This window comes from Odocoileus virginianus, chromosome 23 (genome assembly GCF_023699985.2).
Source record: "Odocoileus virginianus isolate 20LAN1187 ecotype Illinois chromosome 23, Ovbor_1.2, whole genome shotgun sequence".
Classification (NCBI taxonomy): domain Eukaryota; kingdom Metazoa; phylum Chordata; class Mammalia; order Artiodactyla; family Cervidae; genus Odocoileus; species Odocoileus virginianus.
The window spans coordinates 7187155-7207483 of NC_069696.1; the positions used below are offsets into that span (position 1 = coordinate 7187155).

The 20329-nt window shown below is 47.1% G+C and overlaps 2 protein-coding genes across 8 annotated transcripts; both read left to right on the top strand.

Annotated features, from left to right (window-relative positions):
* The first annotated feature begins 54 nt into the window (after window positions 1-54).
* Window positions 55-8796, top strand: CBY1 (chibby 1, beta catenin antagonist). 7 transcript variants are annotated; one of them, XM_020896456.2, is made up of 7 exons: window positions 87-205; window positions 3005-3120; window positions 3823-3890; window positions 5347-5456; window positions 6585-6690; window positions 6778-6896; window positions 8134-8796. In XM_020896456.2, exons 4-7 carry the CDS (start codon window positions 5379-5381, stop codon window positions 8212-8214), a joined length of 384 nt encoding a protein of 127 aa, XP_020752115.1. In that variant the 5' UTR covers window positions 87-205; window positions 3005-3120; window positions 3823-3890; window positions 5347-5378; the 3' UTR covers window positions 8215-8796. The 7 variants fall into 7 exon arrangements, with proteins under 7 accessions (XP_020752117.1, XP_020752120.1, XP_020752115.1 ...); XM_020896457.2 differs by having other exon boundaries at window positions 5372-5456; XM_020896454.2 differs by having other exon boundaries at window positions 88-205; window positions 5281-5456.
* A 6677-nt stretch (window positions 8797-15473) lies between these two features.
* TOMM22 (translocase of outer mitochondrial membrane 22) lies at window positions 15474-17500 on the top strand. The gene is made up of 4 exons (XM_020896449.2): window positions 15474-15621; window positions 15848-15966; window positions 16415-16532; window positions 16772-17500. The coding sequence occupies exons 1-4, from the start codon at window positions 15511-15513 to the stop codon at window positions 16844-16846; spliced, it is 423 nt and encodes a 140-aa protein (XP_020752108.1). The 5' UTR covers window positions 15474-15510; the 3' UTR covers window positions 16847-17500.
* Window positions 17501-20329: the final 2829 nt, after the last annotated feature.

Sequence of the window (20329 nt, forward strand, 5' to 3'; positions counted from 1 at the left end):
TCGCATAGGCTCGCGATAGGGACCGCGCGGCGCCGGGTACCTCCAAATCTCTCGGTGGTAGAACCCAGCGGGGCTGCGCCCGCGCATGCGCGTGACGGCAGGGCGACACCCGGGCTCGCTCTGGCCGCGGTTGACTCGGCCTGTGGTGGGTACCAGGCGGGAGGTCGGGGGTTTGCTTGGAACCCCCGACTTTGGGGCACGTCAGGTACGTCTCTGAGCCCAGCATCGCCCGAGGGTCCGAGAAAGGGTGGGATACCGGCGTTCCCCGGGGACCTAGGGCCTCCCGGCAGCTGGAGCGACCGGAGGGCGCGGAGCAGGGGACGGGGGCCGGGTTCTCCGCAGGCCGTGCACCACATTTATCGTAGTGTGTTTCCTCGTTTGTAAATTGGGTGGTAATTCCGCTCGTAGGTCAGCGATGAAGGTGATTAACGAGAGCGCGCGAATGAACGCTCGCTACGGTTAGTTAACAGCCCTGAGTGGTGGCCATGTACCTGCGTGGCATGTACTTGCTTGGCTCTGAAGTCTTTGAGATTCCGGTGAAAGCTAGAGACTTCTTTCTCACTTTCTTGTTATATTAAAAGAAAATACTGTATTTTACGGCCCATTGCAACGGTAAAGCATTGCACAGTGAAGAAATGATTATGATCATCAGCGCAGATGCGTAGACCTTATTTGAAGCCCAGTTCCACCGCCTTCCCACAGCGTGACTGGAGGCACGTTACTTCTCTAAGCCTCAGTTTTCTGATCTGAGGATGGGAAAAAACTACTTGTTCTTCTTCCGCCAGGCCGGAATACTGGAGTGGGTAGCCTATCCCTTCTCCAGTGGATCTTCCCAACCCAGGAATCCAACCGGGGTCTCCTGCACTGCAGGCGGATTCTTTACCAACCGAGCTAGCAGGGAAGCCCTGATTTTAAATAAAGAAGCCTGGGGCCCAGAGAAGTAAGTGCAGGAGCCCCCGGGGGTGAACGGCAGCGCGAAGTTGGAACTCGGATGCTCTCCAGTGGCTTCCTTTGTGCTGAGCCCTCTCTCTCCAGGGAATTTCACTGGAAAGACGGCTGCCTGGGGCCAGGGGTAGAGCTCGTACCTCTTGACCCACACTCATGTTCCAGAATTTCAGGGTCTCAGCCAGAGTTGGCTTAGTGGATCTGACTTAAAAGTTAGTCCAGACCCTTCCTTTTCCCTGACTGTGATATATTGATGATGGGCGTTGGCTTCAGTGTTATGAGAATTTGTGAGGTCATGGGTGAAGTGCCCTTGTGAACACATTATTTACCAGAGAGGCTTTGTTTCCTGAACGTTATTGACCAGAGATGTATTCACTTACATAACAAATCGCCGGCCATAGGCATTAGATTCTGCAAAAGTCCACCCAGTCAGCAATAAGTTAAAACCTGGAAGACTACAGTAGCTTGGCCAAGGTTTAGCCAGCAGCTGAGGCATAACTGGGCCTCGAACGTGGCCTGATGTAGCCAGGTGCTATGCTCAGTCTTGGTGTTCTTAGCACCACTGTGGACTTTGCATGAACAGCTTGGCTTATTTTTCCTTCTTCGGATGTCTCCAGGTGCTTGAAGGGGCAGGGACTGCTTTTTATCTGTTTTTTTTTTGTACATTAGTTTGGTTTGTTTTCATAAGTTATGCATGAATATATTGTCACTGTAATTCATTAAATCCACAAACATTTCCTTAATATAACTTTATATTATAACATGAAATTGCCACTATTTGGCCATTTTGGGGTTTTTTTTTAACCTTTAGAATGGCAAATTCAGGAATTAGGATGGCAGAACAGGGGTTAGGATTCCATGCTCTCACTGCCAGGGGCCCAGGTTCCATCCCTGGTTGGGGAAGTAAAGATCCCGACACAGCCAAAAAAATTAAAATTAAAAAAATCTGTTTAAAAATGGCAAATTCAGTTGAGTCAGCCATCCTACTTCCTTTGCCAGATTTAACCACTATGTGCAATTTGGTGTTTATCCTTCCAAATCTTTTTTATTTAGAGACCTATGTTCTTGCTTTTTTTTTTTTTTTCCTTTTTGTCTTCTCATGTGCAATTATAATATATACATGGTTCTGTTGCTTGCTTGTTTTTTTTTTTTTTTTTGGTCATGCCATGTGGTATATGGAATCTTTGTTCCCCAATCAGAGATCGAACTCATGCCCCCTTAATTGGAAGTGTGTAGTCTTAGCCACCAGACCACCAGGGAAGTCCCTATCACTTGCTTTCTTAATGATAGAGTGTGTTGGATGTCTTTTCAAGTCAGTACACCTATGCCTGTCTCTTTGTTTTTACTTATTATCTAGTGTTCCCTTATAATAATGTGCCATAATGTATTTGGCTATACCAAACATCAGTAGAGCTTTTGCATTGTTTCTTATTTTTGACTGCTACCAACAACAGAGAATATTTGTGTGAACATGTCCAATTCTTTCTGGAGGATAAATTTTTACAAGTAGATTTGCTGGCCAAAAACTATGCATCTGAAAAACTTTACTAGGTTTTGCCTAATGGAAAAAAATGATAGCATCTTATGTTTCCACCAAGAGTATCTTTGTCTCCATACCTTCACCAACATTGTATTATTGATCTCTTAAATGTTGCCAACATGATGGATGAAAATGCTTCTTTTTATGATGTACCCCACCAGTTATTAATACAAGGATAATTTGGTATACATGTTTAGCCAACTGACCATGGTTATGAACCTTGGGAAAACTGGATAACTTCTTCAAGCCCTAGTTTTCTCGTTTCTGATATGGACAGGAAAATTACCTTATGGGATTCCTGCAAGGAATAAAATAAATATATGAAGTGTCCCCAGCATTGGGTCCAACCTCTTATGGATACTCAAGAAGTGATATTAGTTAGTTAGTTTTTGTTATGACCTTTTATTTTTTCGGTGAAAATCGTTCTCCCTGGGTATTCCTATTTCATTCCTGTTCTGCCCTCTGTGGACATAAGAGTAATTGTCTTCCCTCTTCCATGATTTTTCTTTTCTCCTGCAGAAACAATGCCAGGGCCTTCCACGATGTTTTGGATGACATAGTAGCACGGCTTCAAACACCCTCAAGATCTCAGTCCCCACTGCTGTCCCACCCACCATCAAGATGGAAGCATTCTGGTTTGTCCAAGTCCTAAAGTGTTACGCCCCAGCCCAAATGCCATCTCTCAGGCTGTGGGTCTACCACTGTTTTTTGGAGGAATATTGTTTTATAATGTTGTGTTGGTTTCTGCACAACAGTGTGAATCAGCCATAAGTATACATATGTTCCCCTCTCTCTTGAACCTCCCTCCCACCCCCCAGCCCATCTCAACCCTCTAGGTTGTCACAGAGCACTGGGTTGAGCTGTGTTATATAGCAACTTCCCACTAGTTATCTTTTTTATATATGGTAATGCATATGTTTAATGCTACTCTCTCAATTTGTCTCATCTCCTTCCTCCACTGTGTCCACAAGTCTGTTTTCTATCTCTGTGTTTTTAATCACATACACACACCAGTAAAACTCATGAGCACACACCCCTAAATGTCTTATGTGTTTTATTTATTTGTAAGTCATATGTACATATACTTCTATACATATATATATATCTATATTGTAAAGCTTCTAAAGAAGCTTCTAAACTTTTATCATTAATTTCATTGATATTAATTTCTACATCACTGAAAACAGTATGAAGTTTTTTCTTTGTGTCCTTGTTAAATATATGTCTTGCTAATTGTGAAGAAAAGCTACGAATTATTTTTTAATAATAGTTGATATAAAACCTTGTTTCAAGTAGTCTTGAGAAGTTCCCTTTCTCTTTGGCCAATTTCTTGCTAGATATGATAAAATTACCATTTTATCTCATGATGTGGTGAAGGAAGATTTTATCCCTGGGAGTAGGAAAGGTGAGAGCTCTGCTGCTTTCTTTTTGCTCATTTGTGCCTTCATTATTGGTATCATCATTCTACAGTTTCTTAGAGGGAATCTTGTTAAGCTATCTGTGTAATGTACATTAAAATTGGGCTTCCCTGGTAGCTCAGATGGTAAAGAATCTGCCTGCAATGCAGGAGAGCAGGGTTTGATCTCTAGGTTGGGAAGATCCCCTGGAGAAGAGAATGGCAACCCACTCTAGTATTCTTGCCTGGAGAATTCCATGGGAAGAGGAGCCTGGCGGGCTACAGTCTATGGGGCTGCAAAGAGTCGGACACCACTGAGCGAATAACACACACACACAATACAGGGAAAGAAAGGAGCCGTGGCCCTGCCTCTCATCACATACAAAAGTTAATTGCAAAAAAAAAAAAAAAAGTTAATTGCAGATGAGTGGCTGTCCTAAGTGTGAAAGCTGAAAGAAGGAAACTTTCAAAAGTTAATGTATGAAAATATCATGACCTTAGGGTATGCAAAAATTTCTTAAATAAAAAACACTAATCATTAAAAAAATTTAATAAGTCAGATCCCACTAAAATGAAGAACTTCTTTAATCAAAAAGAAACCAATAAGAAAGCAAAAAGGCATGTTCCCAGAAAAAGCTTTTATTTCTTTAAAATGGAGTATATGTAGAAGCTGTTGCCCCAGGTGTGAGCCTTACCAGTGTCCAGGAGTAAGGATCTCACGCCTTTTGTTGTTGTTCAGTCACTCAGTGGTGTCCAACTCTCTGCGACTCCATGAACTATAGCACACCAGGCTTCCCTGCCCTTCACTGTCTCCCAGAGTCTGCTCAAACTCATGTCCATTGAGTCGATGATGCCATCCAACCATCTCATCCTCTGTCACCCCCTTCTCCTCCTGCCTTCAATCTTTCCCAGCATCAGGGTCTTTTTCCAGTGAGTCAGTTCTTTGCATCAGGTGGCCAAATTATTGGAGGTTTAGCATCAGTCCTTCCAATGAATATTTAGGGCTAATATCCTTTAGGATTGACCGGTTTGATCTCCTTGCTGTCCAAAGGACTCTCTTGAGAGTCCTTCTAGTGCCTTGGTCTAGACTATAAATCTGGTGATGCCAGTTTTTAACGAAACTTAAGACAAGCCAGTTAGGCACTTACCTGTGGTTGACATAGACTAGTCACACAGACCTGTGTTCAAATACCAGCTCCCACTTAGGCCCATAGTCTTTCTAAACCTCATCTGTCAGATAGGTATACTAAGAGGAGCTGAACCAAGGGTGATTGTGAGGACTGAGATGTTGCCAAGGTTTGGGCATGCTGCCTAGCACATCGTGAGCACTCAGCACAGGGGAGCTGTCACCAGGACAGTTAATGGTCACATGATAGAATGTGTGTTTTCGTGATTTCAGGACAGAGGCACAAGGTCACTGATCCAACTCTTTGTAACCCTTGACTTTTTCTGACCCTGGGAGAAGGGAGCATTGACCTTTCCTTCATCAGGCTGAAGATGCCTCTCTTTGGAAGTACGTTTAGTCCGAAGAAGACGCCCCCTCGGAAGTCGGCCTCTCTCTCCAACCTGCATAATGTGAGTATCAACAGTGGTGTGCAGTGTGAACAGAGCCTTGAGCCTGGCCTCTTATGGAAAGTGTGGTCCTCCAGAGGCATCCTCGTGGGAGGATATCCTTTTAATTCATATGATTGCTATTGCTGAAACCATGTCTTAACTCCTGTTTGGAAATTATTATCAGAACTGTTCAAGAACCTTAAAAGATAGTCATTCTCATTATGATTTTGGAGACCAAAGGATCTTATCCAATTTGACTTCACTTGATTCCCAAGACTTGGCCAGGAATCAGTTTTTTAGTCATGTCTGAGAACAAATTCGTTCTCAAAGGATGATGTTTTGCCAACATTAAAAACGTTCAAAAGGATTTGCCACAGCTCCAAAGGCAGTTTCCAAGCTCCTCCAGGGTAGAAGGGTTGCATTCATTTCTGTGTATCCAGTACCAGCCCTGGCCCACGGTGGGCGCTCAGTGAGCTGTAGAAACGTTGAAAAACACATTAAAGAACAGCTGCTACCACTAGTTGGGACTTAGCACTTCATGCCTTTTCCAGGACATATGTAGCTCCATAGGAAGCAAGTGATGGCTCAAGCTTACATTTAAAAAGGATTTTTCACTTGGCGAAAAATTTACGGTGAGACTTGTTAAACTGCCAAGTGCCCTGTAGATATGAAATAATTCAGTTTGCAAATTTCAGCATATATAGGAAAACACTTATTATATAAAGCAGTACTTTTCTTTTATAGTTTAAAACTTTTTCGGTACCTTAATTTTCTGACATTATTTGAAAAAAAAAAACTTATTAAATGTGCGGAGTTATGATTAGAGAAAAAGAAATGAGTTGTTGGGGGTCACATAGTCAGGGATTCCCACGTGGCACAGGGGTAAAGAACCCGCCCGCCAATTCAGGAGACCCAGGTTCTGTCCCTGGGTTGGGGAGATCCTCTTGAGGAGGAAATGGCAACCCACTCCAGTATTTGCTAGGAAAATCCCATAGACAGAGGAGCCTGGCAGGCTACAATTGGGGGGGTCACAAAGAGTCTGATGCGACTGAGTGCATGCAGGGGGTCTCCTAGCTAGCAGAAGGGGTGCTGGACCACAAGCCTGGGTACTCTGGCCGCCTGATGCCGGTGTGAATGTCTCACCCACAGTTGGACCGGTCAACGCGGGAGGTGGAACTGGGCCTTGACTACGGAACCCCCACCATGAACCTGGCCGGGCAGAGCCTGAAGTTTGAGAATGGCCAGTGGATAGCAGGTGGGCTGCATTTCCTGCCATTTTGCCCCAGCATGATGGTGGAAGGCAACCCGCACTTGGTGACCGCTGGTTGTACCCTTCTGCCAGAGACGGGGGTTAGTGGAGGTGTGGACCGGAGGGAGACTCAGCGCCTGCGGAGAAGGAACCAGCAGCTGGAAGAAGAGAACAACCTCTTGCGGCTGAAGGTGGACATCCTGCTGGACATGGTGAGGAGTGCATCCGGGGGGCGATGCCTTGGCTTTCCCTGGGCAGCTTTCCCGCGAGTCATTTCAACCAGCCCACGCTCTCGAGTGCCAGCTTGCCCAGGCACATTGCTCTGCCTCCAAAGATACGAAACCAAGGCAGACAGCCCCCGCCCTTCAGGGCTCAGAGTCTAACTGAGAGAAAGACAGCAAACACGGTGACACGTGCCTCAGGTAAGGACAGAGATTAGAGTCTTGTCCAGGCCTGGAATCCGCCAAGGGGAGGGAGAGCTTCATTCTGTCCAGTCAGGAGCCCATCGTGGGAAGGGGTATTTAAGGAAAGATAAAGCGAGGAATGGCGGCCGGAAGGCATTCAGGACTGAAGGACAGTCTGCTCCTTGCTGGGCAGGGACCCGCACCACGCAGCCTTAACTGGAGCCTGGCGAAGACCTGCGCAGAGCCACACCACCTGTTGGCATCCGTTTCTTGTGGCTTTTAAAACCCAACGGCCTGTTGAACCTAGAGGTGTATGTGGAGGTTCAGGAGAGGCAGGAGGGCACCCTGCCGTGTGTTTAAGAGCCTGTGTCTGTAGCTAAACTGCCTGGGTCCCTGACCCAGCTTCGCCCCTGGCTGTGTGACTTCAGACAAGTTACTTAACTGCTCTGTGTGAAGAAGCTTAGTGTCTTCAGCAGTAAAATGGGCCCGAAAAGAGGATCCACCTCATTACTGAGTTAATAATACAAGTAAAGCTCTGGGAATAGTGTCTGGCTCGGGAAGTGCAGCTCTTCTGTTTCAGTCAGCTGACCTCTGGAGTCTGTGTCTCTCCATCCCTGTCTGCAACGTCTTCCACCCTCTCCTCCAGAGACAAGTGAGGGATCCTAATGAGGGGAGTGGCATTCTTTTTCAACCATTTTTACGTGAGCCACGACTCAGAGGCAACTTAGTCCTTTAGCCTTGAAACCACCAATATCTGCGCTTTTCATCCCTTGAAACCTGGTGTCCTTAACACAGTGGGTGCCACACAATCCTAGGTGATAAGAAATGATGAGAGAATGGATGGTGAGTGCTCCGCAAGTGCTTGAGGCCCTGGGTCTTCAGGAGATTACTTTCTGCCCAGTTACAAAGGGGTTCCTGCCTTGGAGGCACCGGCAGCATTAGAGGAATGCCAGGGGCCTTTCCCAGCGCACAGGGCTGGCCTTGCCGACCTGAATCATGGCCCTGAAACATCCCCGTCTCTAACGGTTTGCTGCTCTTCTTCCAGCTCTCGGAGACCACTGCTGAATCCCACTTAATGGAGAAAGAGCTGGATGAACTGAAGAGTGTCAGCAGGCGGAGAAAATGAAGACCCCAAAGACACCTGTTTGTAGAACAGGGGGAAACCCATCCATCAGAAGAGGGGGATGTGGCTGAGGGTATTTTTAGCCAAACGGAGGGATCAGGTCCCGGGAGAGAGCATCATATAATAGGGCCAGAAGGCACTGGCCCCCTTGGGTTGGCGGTAGGAAGGTGACCGCAGTAGATTCCAGGCCAGTCCTGTGCTTCACGGCAGGGGAGACCTCCCCGGGGAGGTCTGGGGGTGACAGAAGCCTTTGGGTTTTCTCCAGTCACTTAACACCCAAATGGCCATGGCTCAGGCTCACCCTCCTGGGACGGAAGTCATCCCATCATCCCCTCACGTCGGTGTTTGAGGTGTGGCGCCCTCTTGTTGGGAGGTGGGGGGTCTCAGATGAGAGGCTGTCCTGGTTATCTGCCCTCCAGCCCATCCTCTTGCTCCTTTAAAGAACACTCATTTCCCTCAGATGCACAACCTCCTCTGGCTTCAGCATCTCGGCAGCCAGTGCCAGCCTTCCACGGCAACACTATATTTTTGTGCTACTTTCCTCTCTACCCTACTTTTTAAAATTAAATGATGCTATCTAATCTCTCTCTGGCCAAAAGACTGAAAAAAAGAAGCCTCAGTTCCTGAGGAAGTGAGTTACAGAGGCTGGGTTCTAATCCTGGGATGCACTGTCATCTAGGTTGTGCGGGGATGTCCCCATCCCAGGAGAAGCATTCCAGCTTCCTGGGCATCCGCAGAGGCTGAGCTGGAGTAGAAATGGTCGCTCTGCCCAGACCCCCTATCCGCCTTCTTTCTGGACTCGCCTGGACCTGGAGGGATTGAGTGGTTGGGATAGAGGGCTGGCTTCCCCAAGTGGGAGTTTGTACCCTTAGAGGGAGCCGGGCTTCTCTGGCTGGTGGAAGGAGCTAGCCAAAGTCAGCAAGAGGGAGTCCAGCTTCCAAAGTCCAGGGGGAAGGCACTGGAGGCGGCACGGAGCTCCAGGCTTTAGAACAGGGATGGCTACTGAGGTCAGCTGTTTCTGGATTCCCGTTACCGCCTGGGACAGGGCTCTGGATCTTGCTTAGACTCTCTTTTGCTCCTCAGCTCAGCCTTGTGGAGCAGGGCATACCAGTCTGCATGCCTGTTGGCAGATAAGGAACCAAACTCCAGAGGTTTCAAAAACTGGTCTGGGATCAGACAGAGGAAGTGTGGGAGCCTGTGATCCACAGCCCACAGTGAAAGAGGGGAGCTGGTGAGGGGCTGCCTCGTGTAGTCCATCCTCAGGGCCAGCTCCCTGTGGGGTAGATAGAGAAGCCCCAGCCCATAATCTTCCTTCCTGGTGCAGGAGAGACTCACTTAGAAGACACTGAGAAAGGATACTGGATGAAGCTGCAAGTCTTCACGTGCAAATAATAGGAGCAATGGAGAGTTTGCCTATTCCTCAACCAGTGTCTTTAGCAACCATTTACTGTGCACCCTGGATGCTAGATACCTGTAGACAGTGGTTCAGTGGTCTTATGATGGTTCAGTTTACAATATTTTGACTTTAGAATGGTGCAAAAGTGATACCCATTTAGTATAAACTGTATTTTGACCTATTATAGTTTTCCAGTCTAGCAAAATGCTAGCAAAATGGATATTCATTGGAAGAACTGAAGCTGAAGCTCCAATACTTTGGCTACCTAATGCGAAGAGCCGACTGAATGGAAAAGACCCTGAGGCCGGGAAAGACTGAAAGCAAAAGGAGAAGGAGGATGAGAAGGATGAGATGGGTTTATTGGGACATAAACCAAAGAAGGGCCATGTTTCTAATTCTCATGAAAAATGTTCAAGTTTGTTATCATCATCCCCTGCTTTTAGATGAAGAAACAAGCCCAGCAAGATGACCCAGCTAGAAGGGAAGGATCCAGGACTGAAAGCTTTGGAATCAGGAGGGGCATGTTTCATGGTCCCAATGATGTGGGTCCTGGTCCCCTCTGCACCACCGCTGGCACCTGAGGGGGCTTCAGTCGTGTGGGACAGCTCTGCAGTGAGGAAGGGCTTGTATTTAGGGCGAGGAGGGAAGCAAACCACTGGTGAGTTTCACCAGAGGAACGCTGATCGACTTTTATTTAAAAAAAAAAAAAAATCCCTCTGGCTTCCCTGTGTGTGAGAACAGATGGAAGGGGGCAAGGATGGGGCCAGAGAGGTGGCAGTTTAGGAGAAGTGGTCAGATTCTAAGCTGGAATTGAAGGTGCAGCCCACCAGTGTTTGCTGATGGATGTGCTGTGTGAGCTGAGTCAAGGATAAGTCAAGAAGATGAGGATTTAGCTCTTAGCCCCTACCTTTTTCCATCTCCATTTTTCCAGTGTTGTAATGTCACACTTTGATTAAGCAGTACTCATTGTTCACATTATACCTACCTTAATACTGTTATAGATGAGATTTGGACTATACTGTTTATTATCTTTGGGCACAAAGGTTGTCAAGAATAATGAAAATCTGTAAGAAATGGGAAAAAGAATCAGCCATATCTCACTACCATAAACCTTTTTGGTTCCTCCCCCGCCCCCCCGGCCCCACACACACACTGAAATGCTATGTGGTTTGGGAGTTCCCTGGTAGTTCCGTGATTAGGACACTGCATTCACTGCTGAGGGCCTGGGTGGGTTCAATCCCTGGTCAAGGAACTAAGATCTTCAAGCCATGCAGTGTGGCCAAAAAGAAAAAAAAGAAAATGCTATATACCTTCAAGATCTTACCTTTTTATCAGATATATCTATCAGATGCTGGCTAAAATTCTTTCTCCTCCAAGCTTTATTGACCAAATCTACTACTTTGGGGAGCACCCAAGTAAATAGTGCTGTCTACTTAATGTTTGCTATCATTTGTAATCACCGCGACCATTTTGTAAATTTCTGAACTGTCATAGGGAAGAACTGGAATTGAAGAGCTGAGATAGAAAGTTCTGTGGGTGTGAGGGAGGGAGAGCAAAAAACCAGAGAAGGGTTTTCCCTGGTGGTCCAGTGGTTAAGAATCCACCTCCAGTGCAGGGGACACAGGTTCGATCCCTGCTCTGGGAGGATCCCATGTGCCTCATGGCAACTAAGCCAGCCCTCTAGAGCCTGTGGTCCACACGAGACGCTGCCACAATGGGAAGCCCGCGCACCTCCACTAAAGAGTAGCCCCCTCTCAGTACAACTAGAGAGAGCCCCCCAAGCAGCGATGAAGACCTGGCACAGCCAAAAATAAATGCTAAAAAAAAAAAATTTACAGCTCGAGGCCTAATAAGGGGACCCATATGCATAATTGTACAGATATGGGCTGACATGTATGGTTTCTTGGGACGGGGTACTTAGAGCTTTTGTAAAATTCTCAAAGGGATCTATGCCCCACACTGAACCAAACCAAATTAGGAACTACCGCATTGCCAGTTTCACATTCTGACACGAGAGAAACAGGAAAGGTGGAAGCTATGGAGTTGAGGGATAGGGGATAAGAGGAGCTGGGGGTGGGGTTCTAGAACACCCCAGCTCCATCCAGATGGCAGAGTCACCCTTGTACCCAGCATGGGACATCATCCCTCAATTGATGGCACCCGCAACTTGTCCCTCAACGGAGGCTCTGGGCTATCACCAGTCTTCTCGTGTGTCTCCTTTGCTGCCACTGAGCCATTTCTCCTTAAGATAATCAGTGACACTTTCTCTCCTTCCTCCCCAGCAGCTTCTTGAATTCACTCTTGGGTTGGGGGAAGAAGATACCCTTCCCCACCCCCGCCACTTTTAGGGGGATTTTTGGAGGATAGTTCTAATTTTTTTGTTTTTAATTAAAACATTTTTATGTGGCAAAACACATAACAAAAATTACCATCTTAACTGTCAAAAAGCTTATAGTTAAGTCATATTAATACACTCATCGTATTGTACAACCATCACCACCATCAGGGATTGAACCTGCACCCTGCCCCTCCGCAGTGGAAGCACAGTCTTAACCATTGGACCACCTGGGAAGTCCCCTATTACCGGGTTTTGTGCTTTTTTGTTAGGTTTTATTTTTATATATTTATTTTGGCTGCACTGGGTCTTCATTGTGGTACTCCGACTCAGTAGTTGCAGTATGTGAGATCTTAGTTCTCTGACGAGGGATCAAACCTTGGCTTCCTGCATTGGGAGCACAGAGTCGTATCTGCTGGACCACTAGGGAAGTCCTGTAAGGCCCAGTTTACACAATCTACAGTTTACACAATCCAGATCAATGGGTCATCATGGCATTTTACAAGATTAAGAAGGAAGGTTATCTGGACTTCCCTGGGGGTCCAGTGGTTAAGTCTTTGCTCTTCCACTGCAGAGGGCACAGGTTCAACCCCTGGCCTAGGAACTAAGATCCCATGTGGCTCAAGGCCAAAAATAAAACAAAAACTGTTTTTTAAAAAAGGAAGGCTATCTCCTAAAGAGTTGTGACCCTTGATGAGATTAAGAAGGAATATCTAGGAGGTCCCCAGGCAGTCTATCTGTCTCCCAAGGAGGTCTCCCACACCAGTCAGTCCTAAAGGAAATCAACCCTGAATATTCATTGCAAGCACTGATGCTGAAGCTGAACCTCCAATATTTGGCCACCTGACTCGAAGAGCCAACTCTTTGGAAAAGACCCTCATGCTGGGAAAGATTGAGGGCAGGAGAAGAAGGGGACAACAGAGGATGGAGATGGTTGGATGGCATCACCGACTCAATCGATGTGAATTTGAGCAAACCCTGGGAGATAGTGGAGGACAGAGAAGCCTAGTGTGCTGCAGCCCATGGGGTCAGACACGAAGAGTCAGATATGATTTAGCAACTGGGCAACAACAATGAGGAGGTCTGGTTAAAAGAAGAGTCACAATACATGCTAAAGGGGAGGGAGGAGGCCCGAACAGGCAAAGGAAGATTTTATGTTTAAATTTTTCTTATCTTTCTATAGTATGAACTTTATTTCATCAGACACAATATCTGTAGTTTCCATACAAGATGGCCTTCTCAACCCTTCAAGAGTGTTGGTCTTCTAGCATTTTTTTTAAGTATCTGTAAAAGAAATCAGATGCCATTGCTAAGTCACTTCAGTGGTTTCTGACTCTGTGCAACCCTATGGTCTGTATTCCGCCAGTCTCCTCTGTCCATGGGATTCTCCAGGCAAGAATACTGGAGTGGGTTGCCATTCCCTTCTCTAGGGGATCTTCCCCACCCAGAGATCAAACTGGCGTCTCTTATGCCTAACCTGCATTGGCAGGTGGGTTCTTTACCACCATTGCCACCTGGGAAGCCCAGATGCCATTGGCATTGGGCTATTAAGCTGACCTTTCATTTCTGCAGAGCTAGCCTGTTACTGAACTCAGGTTCAGCTGCCTGCCTGCTCAGTTGCTTCAGTCAGGTCTGACTCTTTGCGACTCTATGGACTGTAGCCCACCAGGCTCCTCTGTCCTTGGGATTCTCCAAGCAGGAATACTGGAGTGGTTTGCTATGCCCTCCTCCAGGGGAATCTTCCTGACCCAGGCATCGAACCTCAGTCTCCTGCATTACAGGTGGATTCTTTACCACTGAGCCACCGGGGAAGTACCGGGTTCAGCTGTACACTGCTTAAAAACCAATACTCAGAGACAAGTCTTGGTTGGAAAGGAAAGGTAGCTTTCTTCAGGAGGCCAGCAACTTGGGGAGAAGCCAGGCTCATGTCCAAAAGCCAACTCTGAAATTCTGCTGACCATAAGAGTTTTTAAAGGGACAATCATTTGGGGAGGGGATCAGAGTCTTCCTTATCTTCCACCATGTGCAGACTTTCTCCTGATTGGTTGGTGGTGAGTTAACAGGGCGATTCTCCAGGAATCTTGTGTTCAGCCTGAGGTTACAATCCTCCTCCTGCGTGGGGACCTTAATTCCTGCATAACTCAAAGGTTAGGTATATCTCTTGAGTCCCCGTCCCTTCCACCCCCCCACCCCAATATGAAAGAACAAGACAAAGTCAATTATCAGATAAGTTTTGGGACTGTCCAGTCCTGAGAGTCTATGGTTCCATAGTCAGTTGGCTAAAGAGGTATATCAAACTATCCTCATGTTAATAACTTGTTGGGGACATTATAAAAAGCAGCATTTTCATCCATTGTATAGACAAAAAAAAAAAATTTGGAGAACGTGGAGAAAAGGACACTTCCATTTAGTATTGTGAAAGTATATGATACTCTAATTCTGAGGGCAATGACCTGATACCTAGCAAAATTTTAAATGTTCACACTTTTTGGCCAGATGCCATGATCTTAGTTTTTTTGTTTTTTCCAGTAGACATGTATGGATGTGAGAGCTGGATGATAAAAAAGGCTGAGTGCTGAAGAATTTGATGCTTTTGAATTGTAGTGCTGGAGAAGACTCTTGAGAGTCCCTTCGACTGCAAGGAGATCATCCAACCAGTCCATCCTAAAAGAAATCGACTCTGGATATTCATTGGAAGGACTGAAGCTAACGCTCCGATACTTTGGCCACCTGATTCAAAGAATTGACTCAATGGAAAAGACCCTAATGCTGGGAAAGATTCAAGGTGGGAGGAGAAGGGGACGACAGAGGATGAGATGGTGAGGAGATGACAGAGGATGAGATGAGAGCATCACCAACTCGATGGACATGAGTTTGAGCAAGCTCCAGGAATTGCCGATGGACAGGGACGCCTGGAGTGCTGCAGTCCATGGGGTCGCAGAGTCAGACACGACTGAGTGACTGAGCAACTTTTTGTCCAGGAAACCCACTTCTAGAAATCCATCCTTCAGGAATACTTGCAGCAACCCTGAACCCTGTGCTGTGCCTCAATCTCATTTCTAAAATGGGGGTAATAGCACCTCAGTGGGTTGATGTGAGGATTAAATGAGCACCCACACACACCCGCCTTCCCACACACAAACGATGTCTGGTACTTGAGTGTTAACTCGCCTTTATGTTAATACATTGAGACTGTTAACTTCACGTTTTCCCAGACCAATACATCTCCAGCTCTCTAATTTTAAATACAGCCCTCAGGAAAATGAAATTGGATTAGTGTTGGCTTAAGTGTGATATCTGGGAGGCTTGTTATTAATAAAATGCAGATTTTCAGGCTCACCCTAAGTCCACTGAAGAGAATTACCGCGCGCACACTAGACTCTCTGCCTTAACAAATTTTCCAGGTTTGTCACGTTCCCTTCTGCCTTTTGAAGGCCGGTGAAGTCGATCCGCCAGAGGGCGGCGCTCTTCCCAAGTCCGCCAAGACCCGGCTCCCAGAAGAGCGGCTCTATCCGCCGCCGTCGCTGCACTCACCTCTTCTTTTCCGCTTCCGGTGTCCCCCACAGCCATGGCTGCCGCCGCCGCCGGCCCTGGGGCGCCCCTGTCCCCGGACGAATTGCTTCCGAAAGGCGATGCCGAGAAGCCTGAGGAAGAGCTGGAGGAAGACGACGACGAGGAGGTACGGAGAGCCGCAGGGCAGGGAGGGGCTGGAAAGTGTGGGCAGGGAGTGGGGGTGTGGGGTCCGCGTGGTGCGGAGTCTGGGCGAAGGCGCGTCGCGGAGCCTGGAGAGGTCCCAGCGGAGGCGTCTCCGGGAGGCGGGGTGATGCCCTGCTGGGGCCGGCTTGTCCCGGCGTCGGGGGGTGGTTGCGCAGCTTCGGCCCATATCCATGCCTCCTCCACCACAGCTAGATGAAACTCTATCGGAGAGACTGTGGGGTCTGACGGAGATGTTCCCGGAGAGGGTCCGGTCCGCGGCTGGAGCCACTTTTGATCTTTCCCTCTTCGTGGCTCAAAAAATGTACAGGTAAGGGACAAGGGCCAAGATATTGGGATGTGCCTGGCGTGACCGAGGTGCCCTGAATGAACACGGGCTTTGGAAGTAGCAGACCTGGGTTGGAGGCCACCTGGATCACTGAGTGACCTTGGATCGGTGCCACCTTAACCTTTCTTGGTCTCGATTTTCTCCTCTGTAAAGTGAGGATTCTTATCCGGTGGGGGTCATTGTGAGGATCAGATTATGTGAGATAATGTGTAATAAAAGCAGCATTGTGAGAATTCAGTTCAGACTCTTATTAAATATACAACCCCCAGAACTGCTCCTCCTGTTTCTGGCAGGAGTACGGTGCAGGGTTGGGTAGAACACGTTTATCAAAAAACATCGGTGTGTGCAGGGTGAGAGGTTTGGTTACTAGCTCGTTCTTGGGGAAGCTGTCTGTCTTTGTCTCGCCGTCATGCTCATGCTTCCTGTGCAGGTTTTCCAGGGCAGCCTTGTGGATTGGAACCACTTCCTTCATGATCCTGGTTCTTCCGGTCGTCTTTGAAACTGAGAAGCTGCAGATGGAGCAACAGCAGCAGCTGCAACAACGGCAGGTGAGCCCAGACCCTGGGCTTTTTGCCATCTGTGGTGACACAAGTTTGTTTATTCCTCCAGCGCCTAGGTAGGGCAGTTAATGTGCCATGCAGGATTGGGATCTGGCCCAAGCCCTTTAGCTACCTGAGCATTGTTTTCGCAACATTGTTTTCATAGACTTTGTCTGCCCATACAGGTATGATGAAAATTAGACCCTTGGATCTGTACAATGCCTTACACCCGTCCTTTTCTTTTCCAGATACTTCTAGGGCCTAATACAGGGCTGTCAGGAGGAATGCCCGGGGCTCTACCTTCACTTCCTGGAAAAATCTAGATTGCTACTGCTATATTTGACCCGTCTTGGTGGAAGAAGTTTGAAAATTCAATAGTGTTTGAACTGCTGATTATTGGATTTTTTTTTTTTTTTTTAAACTTTGGCACATTGCTCTATAAACCTGGTGGCGGGAATTCTCCCCACATTGGCTCATGGAGAGACTCCTCACTTGCAGCTGTGCCCTCCACTGTCCTATTTCTTCTCTCCTCATGCTGATACCGGAGTGCAGCAACGCAGACGGTTACTCCAGCTCTGGCCACCCCACCCCCCTCACTAAATTACTCCTGGTGGAAGATCTCACTATTCCATTGCTGGGGTGGGAACTAATGCTGTGGAGAAGGACGTGCCCCTGACCATTAACAATAGAATGGAGATATTGGGGAAGGATATGCACACAAGATAAAATACAAAATGCATTAATTACAGCTCTGCTGCAAAGCAGCCACTGTGAATTTCTGTGTACGTTGGAAAGGATGGAGGGAGGGCTGGCAGCTTCAGCCGTAAGATGGGAACTGGAGGACAGAGCAGGAGCTCATTTCCTCCAATATCTCGGCTGTTAGACTTGTGTGTATATGTGTCTAAAAAGGAAAAAAAAAAAAGTCAGTGCTTTTTGTATTTAAATATTAAAAAAAAATGATTCCAACAACAAAAAAAGTCTTCCAAGTGCTTGTGATACATACCTGGAAATTACTTAGACCGTTTTAGAAGGGCAAAGACGTCTTCTCTCACCTAAGCCAGCAGCACCATTGAATACCGATTGACCCCTTAGGGCCAAAAAGGTGAAAAATTCCTCTTTGTCCAAGAACCTCTCCGAGTTCCAGCAGTCACTTTCAGGTCCGCCAACAGAGGATTAGGTTTATGTAGTTGCACAGTCTACAGTGACGTTTCAGTCATTAAGTCGTGTCTGACTCTTTGGGACCCCATGGACTGTAGCCTGCCAGGCTCCTCTGTCCATGGGATTTCCCAGGCAAGAATTCTGGAGGGGGTTGCCAAGATCTTCCTGACCCAGGGATCAAAAACTGCATTGAGAGGCAGATTCACCAGTGGTTCAGTAGTTAAGACTCTGCACTTCCACTACAGGGGGTACAGGTTTGATCCCTGGTCAGGGAACTAAGATTTCACATGGCCATGCAGCAAATCCCACCGCCCCCCCAAAAAAAATTATAAAGGACTTGTAAAGAGTGACAGTATTGAATTCTAGTCTGAGAATAGGAAGGTTACAAGTAGAACATCTTGGGTTTTTTTTTTTTTTAAAATACAGTTGACCCTTGAAAAATAAAGGGTTGGGGGGACTAACCCTCCATGCAATCAAGTCTGTGCATTTCTTTTATCAGTGGCCCTCTGTGTGTCTTCAGTCCAGGTCATGGTACTGACGTATTCATTGAAAAAATTCCATGTATAGAGCAGACCCACATAGTTCAAACCTGTGCTGTTTGAGGATCAACTGTAATTGCTGATGAGCTCTTGATGGTGAATCCAGCAGTAGCCCTATCTTTGAACTCTGTAGTTTCTCCACTTAACATACATTTTTATTGGCATTGTGCTAGTAACAATACTAAGCCTTTCATGTGGGTTGCTGGAACCGTATTATACACTTGAGGAGGTGGTAGTATTCTCATTTTACAGAAGACAGTCCCAGAAAGGTTAAAGGATCTGCTCCAGGCTGAACAGAAAATGCCTGATCTGAATTCAAATCTAGACAGCCCTACTCAGAATCCTGCAATGTACTTGATGTTGGGGCCTCCCAGGCCCTCCTGAAATACTGATCTACTTGTTAATCAGGGAAAAATATTATCACTTGTTAGTAAGGAAAACTTGTACTTAGATGAAGGTTAGGGTTCTTCATGTTGTGGAGCCTAGTTTTTATAAGTTAAATGGAGAAATGTCTTAGACTTCTGAGTCAAGTCGTACTTGGTGACTTGTCTGGATTTTTGAAGTGAGAGGTTTGACCAAAACACAGTATGTCTCTAAAAGATGACTTAGAGCAGTTGTGAATGCCTTCTAAAACTAAAGTTCACTTTTTAAACTGTACATGGTTACAGAATTCAGACAGATGAAATTTATGTACGGAGTTTTCCATTTTTAATATTTGGTTAAACAAAATACATCTTTTGTAAACAAACCCAGCACAAGGCCAACAAAAAGGAAAAGCAAGAGAAAAACAAAAAGCCTAGGGTTGCCCCTGACTGGGTGTCAGGGTCAGGCCTGCCCACTTCCTTAGGAAGTGGGGCTTTCTGCCCTCGGGCATCAGCATAGGTCCCTGTTCCTAAGCACCAGAATTGGATGTGAACAGAGGAACCAGCCCTGAAATGGTTAAGCGTCTTTGCATATCCCATTGGCTTATGGACTCCAAGTGCGTGAGGACTCCTTTGAAGTGCCGTCTGCACAGGCCCAAGCAGACTGGTGGCGAGGAGTTTTCTCCTCCTCCCAGGAAATGGCTTACATCACTGACAGTGCCAATGGACCCAAGGTCCTGCTTGTGACAGTCAGCAAGGTTGGCTGTAACTTCTGGCTGGTGGTGGTTGGAATGTCATTGTGCAGGGGTGACGAGCTCCCTGTGGTGCCAAGCAGGTCTGGTATAGAAAATGGTGCAGAAGAGACTGTGGCCACTTGCTGAGAGGGTGAAACGCAGTAGCTGCTTGGTGGCCTCTGTTACTTAGCGTTAAAAAAATGGCCTTGTGGGATTGAAGATACATGTGCAGAAAAAGTGCTGGTGTAAACATGCACTCCAGTCACAGTGGGGAGAAAGCCTCAGCTTCATCCCGTTAAGCTTGCTCAGGCTGGACATGCAAGCCCCAGGCTGGCTCTGTGTTGGAGAGGAGCCTGGCCAGTGGGGCAGCTCTCAGACCTGCCAAGACCATTGATCTGTGAAGGGCTGGACAGGCCACCCCTGCCTGCCCCCCTGCCTTGAGACAACCATGGCCCCTTTGGTGACAGGCGGTGTAGTCTAACACTTATTTCTCCTCCTCTTGTCTTCCAAAGTTACCAGGAGAAAAGTGGCCTACAGCTATTTAAAGAGGTAGGGGTGGGTCAGTTCTCAGTTATCGGTAAAAGAAACTCCAGAGATGACAAACCCAGGTCCTAAGCAGGATGCACGTTATCTACCCAACGTGAGGGCTCTGCTTCTGGTCACCAGAGTGACTCCAAGCCTAGGGCTTCTAATTCGAGCTGCTCCAAATCTCTGAGGGCTTAGCTTCTCAATACTTCCCTTGCCCAACGCTGTCTCAAACTAGAAGAATTAGATGGTGAAGGCAGTCTTATTTTTTTCTGATTTTACCGGGGTGGGTCAGCTGGGAAAACTGCCCTTTGGCCTGTCTTGTGTCCCCAAACCTCCTAAACCAGTGCAGTGAAGTGGCAGGGACAATGCTGGAGTGAGGCAGACAGGCTGTCCGTGCCTGTCCCTAGCCTGGGTTTGGCCACATCCTCAAGTATCTAGCTCACCCTGTCATGTTAGAATACTGCAGGATTCAACCACCCGGCATG

Bases quoted from the DNA above. Each gene is read 5' to 3' on its own strand.
- CBY1 (XM_020896453.2), top strand. The intron at 5,457-6,584 runs GTGAGTATCAAC...TCTCACCCACAG, and splicing joins CTCTCTCCAACCTGCATAAT to TTGGACCGGTCAACGCGGGA. The intron at 6,691-6,777 runs GTGGGCTGCATT...CCCTTCTGCCAG, and splicing joins GAATGGCCAGTGGATAGCAG to AGACGGGGGTTAGTGGAGGT.
- TOMM22 (XM_020896449.2), top strand. From the start codon at position 15,511: ATGGCTGCCGCCGCCGCCGGCCCTGGGGCGCCCCTGTCCCCGGACGAA. The intron at 15,622-15,847 runs GTACGGAGAGCC...CCTCCACCACAG, and splicing joins AGGAAGACGACGACGAGGAG to CTAGATGAAACTCTATCGGA. The intron at 16,533-16,771 runs GTGAGCCCAGAC...TTTCTTTTCCAG, and splicing joins AGCAGCTGCAACAACGGCAG to ATACTTCTAGGGCCTAATAC.